The 12,247-nt window shown below is 46.0% G+C and overlaps 1 protein-coding gene across 3 annotated transcripts in view; it reads left to right on the top strand.

Moving 5' to 3' along the window:
- The window catches only part of LOC137370113 (dual specificity calcium/calmodulin-dependent 3',5'-cyclic nucleotide phosphodiesterase 1A-like), a 537,696-nt gene that overhangs the window by 274,613 nt on the left and 250,836 nt on the right, over positions 1-12,247 (top strand). For all 3 annotated transcript variants that reach the window (XM_068032286.1, XM_068032285.1, XM_068032287.1), the window contains exons 4-5: positions 256-322; positions 1,933-2,049. In XM_068032286.1, coding sequence (XP_067888387.1) covers positions 256-322; positions 1,933-2,049 — 184 coding nt within the window. The remainder of the gene's footprint in view (positions 1-255; positions 323-1,932; positions 2,050-12,247) is intronic.

The raw sequence follows: 12,247 nt of genomic DNA, 5'->3' as shown, positions 1-12,247 counted from the left end.
TTGTCTCTGTATGTTGACATGCTGTCTATCGGCTTCTTGCAATTGCAATTGATTTTGCTGAAAGAAAGTGTTATATTTACAAGGGCAGGCAACAAACAAATATTTGATAACTGTAAAAAAAAATCCTCCTGATTTAAGAGCCTGAAGTGTAATTTTGCATCAATTCAAGCATTTTGTCTTACTAACCAATGCTACTGATACAGATCTATCATTATTATATGTATTTTCTTTGTTTTCTGAACTGCTCCTGAACAGAATGTACAGGCGTACATCAAATATGGTTGGACTAAGCTACCCTCCTTCGGTCATCGCTGTGTTAAAGGTATTTTTTACTTTTGCTCTCTTTTCTCTTTGCTACTTCTTTAAAGCCATTATGAGACAAACTTTGTGAGTTTTTGCAGCAATGACGGGCATTGTTTGACAGAAGGGCAGATTACAGAATTAGGCACTGAGGTAGACATTTTCAATTCATGACCCTTAACTTTATCTGATTAATTTTAATTGAAAAATCGCGATAGATGCGAGTTGCATGCATTGACCTTCGTGCCTGATGGTTCAGTTTGCCCTTCAGTTGAGCAAAGCCATGAGATGGAAGCTGAACGTGGCCGCATGCAAGCTCCAAAGAGGAGAGAGGTATGGAGTACTCACTTTGGCAGAATGAAGGAGGTCATTGACTCTCTTCCTGCACTAGACTCACTTGCATTTGGTGACCCCATGGCTGCTGATCTCCTCTGTGATCTCCATCCAGACTTACTTGGTCAGGTGGGACAACCTCTTCCTGCCATCCTTTGGAAAGAGGAGACCTTCCACCTTTCCCTTGCAGCCTGTACGAGAGTCTCCAGGGAGGCATCACTGAACTGTGGGGCTAACCAGTGTCTTGCATCTGGCATGGTCCCTCTTGGCTTTCGGAGATGGCCTGGCCTTTTGAGGCCTTGTTGCACGGTACAGCAGCAGAGAGACTCCAGGCAGAAGGTCAGCAGCACTGCAGTTCAGCAGCAGAGGGACTCCAAACAGGGAAGGGTCAGCAGTACAGCAGCAGTGTGACTCCAAGCAGGGGTGTCAAGGTGGAGGCATGAGTGTGCAGGCAAGTAATGGAGCACCTGATCCCTGTTTGATGGCTGCTGAAATGGAGGTGGTACTATGGGAAGTGGTTGCAAAGCATTCAATTGCACCATCCAAATAGGTCAACATTGCCTGTGAGGAAGTGCAGACGAATTTCAGGCTGCAGCTGACAGTAACTGTTAAAGGATATGCTAGCTCTATGTCTTGTCGCAAATGACATGGATTTACATGTGACTCTGTACTCAGCAAGACCCTGTAATAACAGTTCCCGAATGTTATTGCTGCGTAGGTTGCCAGGTTCTGCAGAAGTGATTGGTGGCAACTTGTTGGGCATGGCCAGTGGAGAAACAGACATGCTTGCCCCTCCGAATAAATGGCATTTTGAGGAAATATTCAATATTACAGTCAATCAGGCATTTACAGATGCCTTTGTGTGTGCTGTGCATTCTTCTGCTTCTGAATGTACTAATCATCTGCCAAATTGAGATCTGGACACATCTGTCTGCAAACACGTGTTTCATAGTTCCAGCAAGTGGGCCCAGAGTATGTTCTATCAAGCCTGACTTGCTACATATACCTCTATAATCCTCTTCATTTCCTAAATAGATTGGAAAGCCTACAGGTGACAGTATTGTTGCTGGGCAATTTAAGCAACTGGCACAAAGACACATAAAAACCTAAGTGTAGCTGAAAGAAGTACAAAAAAGGCCAGCCAGACGTAGACACAGAACTAACAGAATAAATGGAACTCCCGCTCATATTCTATTATAATGGTGGACTGGCTGCAAGAAAGCCAAGCCTTAATATGTAAATGAATGATAAAAGGCAAATCGGTCATCATGAAGCATCTTCTTGTGCTTTGTTTTGCAGAATGTAGATAAATGGACTTTCAATGTTTTTGCACTGAATGAGGCCAGTGGAGAACATGCACTCAAATTCATTGTTTATGATCTTCTCACCAGATACGACCTCATCAGTCGTTTCAAGGTTAGTGATTGACTTCTCAGGTTGCTTGAATATGCAATTATTATGCCCGAGTACGTGGTTTAAATGCTACAGTGTAAAGTGTAAACCCATCTGTTAACAGCAATTTAAAAAAAATACAGGATACTATTTGATATTTCAAGGTGTTGCACACAGGAAGTCTAGACCAAGTGTAGTCTACAGGTAAAGTAAGATTAGAAGGCAAGGGAAATTTGGAACAGGACCTGCAGATATAATTCCCTCCCCATTTTAACGTCATGGGGGTTGAATTTCCATAGGGTTCCCCTGATAATCAACAGTGACTTCAGTGGAAGATCGGTAGACTCTCTGGAGGAAAGGCGTAAGCAATACTCATGCTATATCTCTGCAGCTTCCCTGAGCTTCCATTAAAATTATCATGTTTTTTCTATTTATCCATTCACGGGATGTGGGCATCGCTGGTAAGGCCAGCAATTATTTCACACACCTAATTGCTCTTGAGAAGCAACCTTCTTGAACCACTACAATCCGTGTGGTCAAAGAGTCATTATGGCACAGAAGGAGGCCATTCAGCTCATTGAGTCCATGCCAATTCTCTTTAGAGCATTCCAATCAATCCCATTCCCCTGCTCGTTCTCCGGAGCTCTGCGAGTTTATTTCCCTTAAGTGTCCATCCAATTTCCATTTGAAATCACTCATCATCTCCGCTTCCACCACCCTCATAGGCAGCAAGTTACAGGTCAGTAACATTCGCTGCATATAAAAATGTTCTTCCTCACATCCCCCTGCATCTCTTGCCCAAAACCTTCAATCTGTGACCCCTAGTCCTTGTACTATCAGCTAATGGGAATGGCTTTTCTTTGTCTCCTTATCTAAACCTATCATAATCTTGTATACCTCTATCATATCTCCCCTCACCCCAGCTTCTCCAAGCTAACCTAGTAACTAGAATCCCCCAAAGAATCATAGAAAGTAGAAGGTTTAAGGCACAGAAAGAGGCCACTTGGCCCATCGGATCTATGCTGGCCGAAAAACAATCCATCCATTCTAATCCAACCTTCCAGCATTTGGTCCATAGCCCTGCAGATTACAGCACTTGAGGTGCGTATCCAGACTCCTTTTGAATGAGTTTAGGGTTTCTGCCTCAATTACCCTTTTAGGCAGTGGGTTCCAGACCCCGACAACCCTTTGGGTGAAAAAGTTTTTCCTCATCTCCCCTCTAAACATTCTACCAATTACTTTAAATCTATGCCCCCTAGTCACTGACCTTTCTGCTAAGCTAAATAGGCCTTCACCTCCACTCTATCCAGGCCCCTCAAAATTTTGTACATTTCAATCAGATCTCCCCTCAGCCTTCTCTGTTTGAAGGAGAACAACCCCAGCCTATCCAATCTTTCCTCATAGCTGCATTTTTCCTGTCCTTGCAACATCCTTGTACCATTCGGGAACCATTCTGGTAAATCTCCTCTGCACCCTTTAAGGGCTCTCACATCCTTCCTAAGAACTGGATGCAGTAATCTAGTTGTGACCTGACCAGAGCTTCAACATAACTTCCCTGCTTTTATACTCAATACCTCTATTTATGAAGCCCAAGATCCCATATACTTTGCTAATTACTCTGTCAGTGTGTCCTGCCACCTTTAAAGATGTATACACATGACCCTGCAGGTCCCTGTGACCCTCCACACTCTTTAAAACTGTGCCATTTAGTCTGTAATGCCTCTCCCTATCCCTTCTGCTAAAACATACCACCTCACACAAATCTGTATTAAATTCCATCAGCCACTCGTCTGCACATTCTGCTAGCCTATTTATATCCTTTGCCCCCCCACAAAATCGCGTTGTAATGGGGGGGGGGAGGGGGTGGTGATGGGCCCTCTGCCCTTCACCTCCTGTTGCAATTCTAAGGGTCCCGCCACCTCCAAACTCATCTCAGGGGGCCCATAAAATTCTATTGCAAGTGTGCTCTAGCCATTCAGGTTTAGCATTACTACTTTACTTTTCAACTCTATACTCCTCGAGAAATAAACCCTAGTGCTTGTTTTTCATCCTGTCTATGTCAATTTAACCCAAAGTTGGTGGTCCTGCTCACCGGCTGAAAAGCCAGAGGTAAGCCCCCTCCCTCCAGCCCGGGAAGCCATGATGCAATTTTGCATGGCTCAAGCAATTACTTGCCTCAAGAGGTGCTGGCCAATCAGACGGCCGGCAACTGGTCAGTCCCAGCAGTGCCACAGGAAGCGATAGCCACTGTGGGGACTGCACCTGTCCCCGGACCCAGCCAGCGATGGTTGCCTGGAGTTCAGTTAACTGGGATGGGCTCGGCGGGACAAGTCAGGCAGGTACTGGTGAGGGGGTGGGTAGGCAGCGATCGGAAGGCCGGGACAGTCAGCAGCTCCTTTGATTCAACGCAGATTCCCTTTAATAGGGACAGACTGCCTTGAAGAACTGCCGGCTAGCTGGATTAGCTGCTAGCCTCGCAGCTGTTTTGCCCCCTGCTGAAGGGGCTGCCAGCTGGCAGTATGGGTTGTGCTGGGCTGCATGCTGAAATCATGGAAGTGAAGATGCAGCAGGACGTTTGGATGTTGTCTGCTTCAACTAGAATAGGCCTGGCAGATTCCAAAATGCAACCCCCATGTCTGAAAACAGTTACCAATGAATTTTTAGTCCAAAAGTATTAAATGGTGCAAGCATGAAGCTTTGTAAAACTACAGTCCATTTTTTTCCTCAATCCATTAAGAATTGAATGTTCCCAATCTTTTTATAGACATCCTGATGAGCATCATTCTTTTTGCTGCTGAGAAGCAAGCACGTGTATGAAAAGCTCTCTTTGCAAAACATTTTTCATTGACCAGCAGATGACATTCAAAGACTGCTTCTTAATATTGGCAATTAAAGGAGTGGGTGAATATTTATGTAACTGAAGAGAGACAGGGAGTATTTATCCAGGGAGATGTACAGTAAATGGATTAGTGGTTGCCTGTTCTGTCATTACACCATCTTTTTGAACGTGCTGTGACTAATTTACCAAGGAAATCAGAATGCAGATCATGTGACTAGTGGTGTTCCGCAGGGATCAGTGCTGGGACCTTTGCTGTTTGTAGTATATATAAATGATTTGGAGGAAAATGTAGCTGGTCTGATTAATAAGTTTGCGGACGACACAAAGGTTGGTGGAGTTGCAGATAATGATGAGGATTGTCAGAGGATGCAGCAGGATATAGATCGGTTGGAGACTTGGGTGGAGAAATGGCAGATGGAGTTTAATCCGGACAAATGTGAGGTAATGCATTTTGGAAGGTCTAATGTAGGTGGGAGGTATACAGTAAATGGCAGAACCCTTAGGAGTATTGACAGGCAGAGAGATCTGGGCGTACAGGTCCACAGGTCACTGAAAGTGGCAACGCAGGTGGATAAGGTAGTCAAGAAGGCATACGGCATGCTTGCCTTCATTGGTCGGGGCAAAGAGAATAAAAATTGGGTCATGTTGCAGCTGTACAGAACCTTAGTTAGGCCACACTTAGAATATTGCCTGCAATTCTGGTCGCCACACGACCAGAAGGACGTGGAGGCTTTGGAGAGGGTACAGAGGAGGTTTACCAGGATGTTGCCTGGTCTGGAGGGCATTAGCTATGAGGAGAGGTTGGAAAAACTCGGATTGTTTTCACTGGAACGACTGAGGTGGAGGGGCGACATGGTAGAGGTTTACAAAGTTATGAGCGGCATGGACAGAGTGGATAGTCAGAAGCTTTTTCCCAGGGTGGAAGAGTCAGTTACTAGGGGACGTAGGTTTAAGGTGCGAGGGGCAAAGTTTAGAGGGGATGCGCGAGGCAAGTTTTTTACACAGAGGGTGGTGAGTGCCTGGAACTTGCTGCCAGGGGAGGTGGTGGAAGCAGATACGATAGCGACGTTTAAGAGACTTCTTGACAAATACATGAATAGGAAGGGAATAGAGGGATATGGGCCCCGGAAGTGCATAAGGTGTTAGTTTAGGCAGGCATCAAGATCGGCGTAGGCTTGGAGGGCCAAATGGCCTGTTCCTGTGCTGTACTGTTCTTTGTTCTTTGTTCTTTGAATGTGCTGATGAGTAATCAGAAATGGAGACTGCCTCAATATGATGAGAACGGCATGAAATTTGGATCAGTAGCACCCATTGTTTGGGCAATATGGGTGCCTTTTAGTGCCCAATATGGCATCTGTGGTGTGCACGCCAACTTTCAAGGGAAAGCCATGCTGGATATCATGTTGATTTCTTCTGGCTGTTGCTTTGATTGTCTAAATGTTTGGTGCTTTTGAGAGTTGTTTAAAGTTGCAACTGTCCAGAGAGAGTGGTGTGACCGGTGTTAATGGATCTTTGCTGACTTTGAGGTGTCTGCACAAACCAATTGCCTGCAGACATGGATGCTCTAGCATCCATTCCCCTTGGAATACTGTATGACTTGAAGAATCAACAGATGCCAAACTTAGAACAGGGCAGGGCAAGCTGCTGGTAGAGTGAGGAGAAACAGAGGGAAAAGGGCTCCCAGCAGGAAGCCACAAACACTCAGGGGTTCAGGGAACAATTCTCCAAACTGAATGTCAGCAAGGAACAATATGTGCAATGTCTGCGCTTCAGTAAGGGCATCCTCACTAAAATCTACTATCTGCTGCAGCGACAACTGCAATCTCAGAGTCGAGCAAAGACCACTTTGCCATTGGCTGTTAAGGTGACCGTGATGACAAACGTACATGCACCTGGCTCCTTTCACACTCGAGCTAGAGATATTTGCAACATCCTACAGTTCCCATCCACTGTTGCAGAAGGGAGGTTACTGAAGCTCTGTACTCCAAGAGAGCTAATTTCATTTCATTCGCTCTTACCAGGGAGAAGTATCACTTTGCGGGTGCCGCATGTTAACTGCACCCGATATCGCAACTGAAAGGGATTCCACTCACTCAGCGTCCAGCTGGTGTGACCGTATGTAATATGTCATGCAGATCAGTGCCTGCTAACTTGGCAGCAGTCATGACACTTTCATTCTGTGGCAGTCTGCTGGGCTAACTGTATTTGAGGCACCACGACAAGCCTAAGGGTGGCTGTAGGGCGACAATAGCAATCTGCTGACCACATTGCTGATGACTCTGATGCGCAGCCACTCATATGTGTGCAGCACGTGTTCAAAGAAAGTCATATGCCACACAAAATGTAATGGAGCAAATCACTCGGCTCATTTACAGCCTTGGTTCAAACATGGACAAAAGAGCTGAATTTGAGACATGAGGTGAGAGTGATAGCCATTTAAACCAAGGGACCATTTGACTGAGTGTGGCATCAAGGCACAAAGTCTGTGGGAATTAGGGGAAAACTCTCCACTGGTTGCAGCCACAGCAAACACAAAGGAAGATGGTTGCAGTTGTTGGAAGCCATTGATCTCAGCTCAGGACAATCCTGCATTACAAAGAACAAAGAAGAACAAAGAAAATTACAGCACAGGAACAGGCCCTTCGGCCCTCCAAGCCTGCGCCGATCCAGATCCTCTATCTAAACATGTCACCTATTTTCTAAGGGTCTGTATCTCTTTGCTTCCTGCCCATTCATGTATCTGTCTAGATACATCTTAAAAGACGCTATCGTGCCCGCGTCTACCACCTCCGCTGGCAACGCGTTCCAGGCACCCACCACCCTCTGTGTAAAGAACTTTCCACGCATATCCCCCCGAAACTTTTCCCCTCTCACTTTGAACTCGTGACCCCTAGTAATTGAATCCCCCACTCTGGGGAAAAAGCTTCTTGCTATCCACCCTGTCTATACCTCTCATGATTTTGTACACCTCAATCAGGTCCCCCCTCAACCTCCATCTTTCTAATGAAAATAATCCTAATCTACTCAACCTCTCTTCATAGCTAGCGCCCTCCATACCAGGCAACATCCTGGTGAACCTCCTCTGCACCCTCTCCAAAGCATCTACATCCTTTTGGTAATGTGGCGACCAGAACTGCACGCAGTATTCCAAATGTGGCCGAACCTATACAACTGTAACATGACCTGCCAACTCTTGTACTCAATACCCCGTCCGATGAAGGAAAGCATGCCGTATGCCTTCTTGACCACTCTATTGACCTGCGTTGCCACCTTCAGGGAACAATGGACCTGAACACCCAAATCTCTCTGTACATCAATTTTCCCCAGGACTTTTCCATTTACTGTATAGTTCACTCTTGAATTGGATCTTCCAAAATGCATCACCTCGCATTTGCCCTGATTGAACTCCATCTGCCATTTCTCTGCCCAACTCTCCAGTCTATCTATATTCTACTGTATTCTCTGACAGTCCCCTTCACTATCTGCTACTCCACCAATCTTAGTGTCGTCTGCAAACTTGCTAATCAGACCACCTATACTTTCCTCCAAATCATTAATGTATATCACAAACAACAGTGGTCCCAGCATGGATCCCTGTGGAACACCACTGGTCACACGTCTCCATTTTGAGAAACTCCCTTCCACTCCTACTCTCTGTCTCCTGTTGCCCAGCCAGTTCTTTATCCATCTAGCTAGTACACCTTGGACCCCATGCGACTTCACTTTCTCCAACAGCCTACCATGGGGAACCTTATCAAACGCCTTACTGAAGTCCATGTATATGACATCTACAGCCCTTCCCTCATCAATAACTTTGTCACTTCCTCAAAGAATTCTATTAAGTTGGTAAGACATGACCTTCCCTGCACAAAACCATGTTGCCTATCACTGATAAGCCCATTTTCTTCCAAATGGAAATAGATCCTATCCCTCAGTATCTTCTCCAGCAGCTTCCCTACCACTGACGTCAGGCTCACCGGTCTATAATTACCTGGATTTTCCCTGCTACCCTTCTTAAACAAGGGGACAACATTAGCAATTCTCCAGTCCTCCGGGACCTCACCCGTGTTTAAGGATGCTGCAAAGATATCTGTTAAGGCCCCAGCTATTTCCTCTCTCGCTTCCCTCAGTAACCTGGGATAGATCCCATCCGGACCTGGGGACTTGTCCACCTTAATGCCTTTTAAAATACCCAACACTTCCTCCCTCCTTATGCCGACTTGACCTAGAGTAATCAAACATCTGTCCCTAACCTCAACATCCTTCATGTCTCTCTCCTCGGTGAATACCGATGCAAAGTACTCGTTTAAAATCTCACCCATTTTCTCTGACTCCACGCATAACTTTCCTCCTTTGTCCTTCAGTGGGCCAATCCTTTCTCTAGTTACCCTCTTGCTCCTTATATATGAATAAAAGGCTTTGGGATTTTCCTTAACCCTGTTTGCTAAAGATATTTCATGACCCCTTTTAGCCCTCTTAATTCCTCGTTTCAGATTGCGCCTACAATCCCGATATTCTTTCAAAACTTCGTCTTTCTTCAGCCTCCTAGACCTTATGTATGCTTCCTTTTCCCTCTTAGCTAGTCTCACAATTGCACCTGTCACCCATGGTTCCCTAATCTTGCCATTTCTATCCCTCATTTTCACAGGAACATGTCTCTCCTGCACGCTAATCAACCTCTCTTTAAAAGCCTCCCACATATCAAATGTGGATTTACCTTCAAACAGCTTCTCCCAATCTACATTCTCCAGCTCCTGCCGAATTTTGGTATAGTTGGCCTTCCCCCAATTTAGCACTCTTCCTTTAGGACCGCTCTCGTCTTTGTCCATGAGTATTCTAAAACTTACGGAATTGTGATCACTATTCCCAAAGTAGTCCCCTACTGAAACTTCAACCACCTGGCCGGGCTCATTCCCCAACACCAGGTCCAGTATGGCCCCTTCCCGAGTTAGACTATTTACATACTGCTCTCGAAAACCCTCCTGGATGCTCCTTACAAATTCTGCTCCATCTAGACCTCTAACACTAAGTGAATCCCAGTCAATGTTGGGAAAATTAAAATCTCCTATCACCACCACCCTGTTGCTCCTACATCTTTCCATAATCTGTTTACATATTTGTACCTCTATCTCACGTTCGCTGTTGTACAGCCTGTAGTACAGCCCCAACATTGTTACCGCACCCTTCCTATTTCTGAGTTCTGCCCATATTGCCTCACTGCTCGAGTCCTCCATAGTGCCCTCCTTCAGCACAGCTGTGATATCCTCTTTGACCAGTAATGCAACTCCTCCACCCCTTTTACCTCCCTCTCTATCCCGCCTGAAGTATCGATATCCTGGGATATTTAGTTGCCAATCATGCCCTTCCCTCAACCAAGTCTCAGTAATAGCAATAACATCATACTCCCAGGTACTAATCCAAGCCCTAAGTTCATCTGCCTTACCTACTACACTTCTTGCATTAAAACAAATGCACCTCAGACCACCAGTCCCTTTTCGTACATCATCTGCTCCCTGCCTACTCTTTCCCTTAGTCACGCTGACTTCATTATCTAGTTCCTTACAGGCTTTAGTTACTACCTCCTTACTGTCCACTGACCTCCTCATTTGGTTCCCATCCCCCTGCCACATTAGTTTAAACCCTCCCCAACAGCGTTAGCAAAAGCACCCCCAAGGACATTGGTTCCAGTCCGGCCCAGGTGTAGACCGTCCAATTTGTAATAGTCCCACCTCCCCCAGAACCGGTCCCAATGTCCCAAAAATCTGAACCCCTCCCTCTTGCACTATCTCTCAAGCCACGCATTCATCCTGACTATTCTTTCATTTCTACTCTGACTATCACGTGGCACTGGTAGCAATCCTGAGATTACTACCTCTGAGGTCCGACTTTTTAACTTGGCTGCTAACTCCCTAAACTCAGCTTGTAGAACCTCATCCCAATTTTTAACTATATCATTGGTGCCTATGTGCACAACGACAACTGGCTGTTCACCCTCCCCCTTCAGAATGTTCTGCAGCCGATCTGAGACATCCCTGACCCGTGCACCTGGGAGGCAACATACCATTCGGGAGTCTCGTTTTCGACCACAGAACCGCCTATCTACTCCGCTGACAATCGAATCCCCTATGACTATAGCCCTTCCACTCTTTTTCCCGCCCTTCCGAACAGCAGAGCCAGCCACGGTGCCATGAACCTGGCTACTGCTGCCTTCCCCTGGTGAGCCATCTCCCTCAACAGTATCCAAAACGGTATACCTGTTTTGGAGGGAGATGACCGCAGGGGACACCTGCACTGCCTTCCTGCTCTTTCTCTGCCTTTTGTTCACCCATTCCCTTTCTCCCTCAGCAATCCTAATCTGCGGTGTGACCAATTCGCTAAACGTGCTATCCACAACCTCCTCAGCATCGGGGATGCTCCAAAGTGAGTCCATCCGCAGCTCCAGAGCCGTCATGCGGTCTAACAAGAGCTGCAGCTGGACACACTTCCTGCACGTGAAGGAGTCAGGGACATCAGCCGTGTCCCTGAGTTCCCACATTGAGCAAGATGAGCATAACACGGGTCTGAGATCTCCTGCCATTTTTAATCTTAAGCTTAACTTAGATAAATGAAAAAGGAACGAAAAGTTTTTACCAATCTCACGATAAAAAAAAAAGAGAAATAGAAAAAGCCTTACCTTATCTACACACCACCGAGTCCTTTTTTTTTTGGTTAGAGGAGGAGGGCGGGTGGGAGACACTACACGTGTAGTGTCTCGGGTTCAGAAACAGCCCAAATATATAGGTTTTTACTTACCCAGCAGCCCCCTGGTCCGCCGAAAACAAAAGGAAAATTAAGTTTAAGTTTAAACTGACCTTCCCAGCTGATCACTCGCTCAGCACTCTCTGCTTCCGAATAAGCTGCTGCAATGGAATTAGTTCCTCAAGGCAGTGTCCTTGGCCCAACAGCCTTCAGCTGCTTCCTCAATGACCTTCCCTCTATAAGGTCGGAAGTGGGGATGTTTGATGCTGATTTGCACAATGTTCAGTTTGTAACTCCTCAGATAATGAAGCAGTCCATTCCTGCTTGCAGCAAGATTTGGACAACATTCAGGCTTGGGGTGAGAAGTGGTAAGGCACATTAGCACCACACAAATGCCAGGCAATGGCAATCTCCAATAAGAGATTCAATGGCATTAAAATCACAGAATGCCCCACCATCAACATCCTGGTGGGTTTTCATTGACCAGAAATTTAACTGGGCCGGCCGTCTAAATGGCTACAAGGGTAGGTCAGAAGCTGGGAATTTTGTGGCGGCAATTCATCTCCTGACTCAATAAAGCTTGTCTACCATCTATAAAGCACAAGTCAGGAGTCTGATGGAATGCTCCCCTCTTGCCTGGATGCG

The sequence above is a fragment of the Heterodontus francisci genome, chromosome 5 (assembly GCF_036365525.1).
Source record: "Heterodontus francisci isolate sHetFra1 chromosome 5, sHetFra1.hap1, whole genome shotgun sequence".
Taxonomy (NCBI): domain Eukaryota; kingdom Metazoa; phylum Chordata; class Chondrichthyes; order Heterodontiformes; family Heterodontidae; genus Heterodontus; species Heterodontus francisci.
The sequence above is the reverse complement of the archived record's forward strand: the minus strand, read 5'-3'. Positions and strand labels throughout refer to the sequence as shown.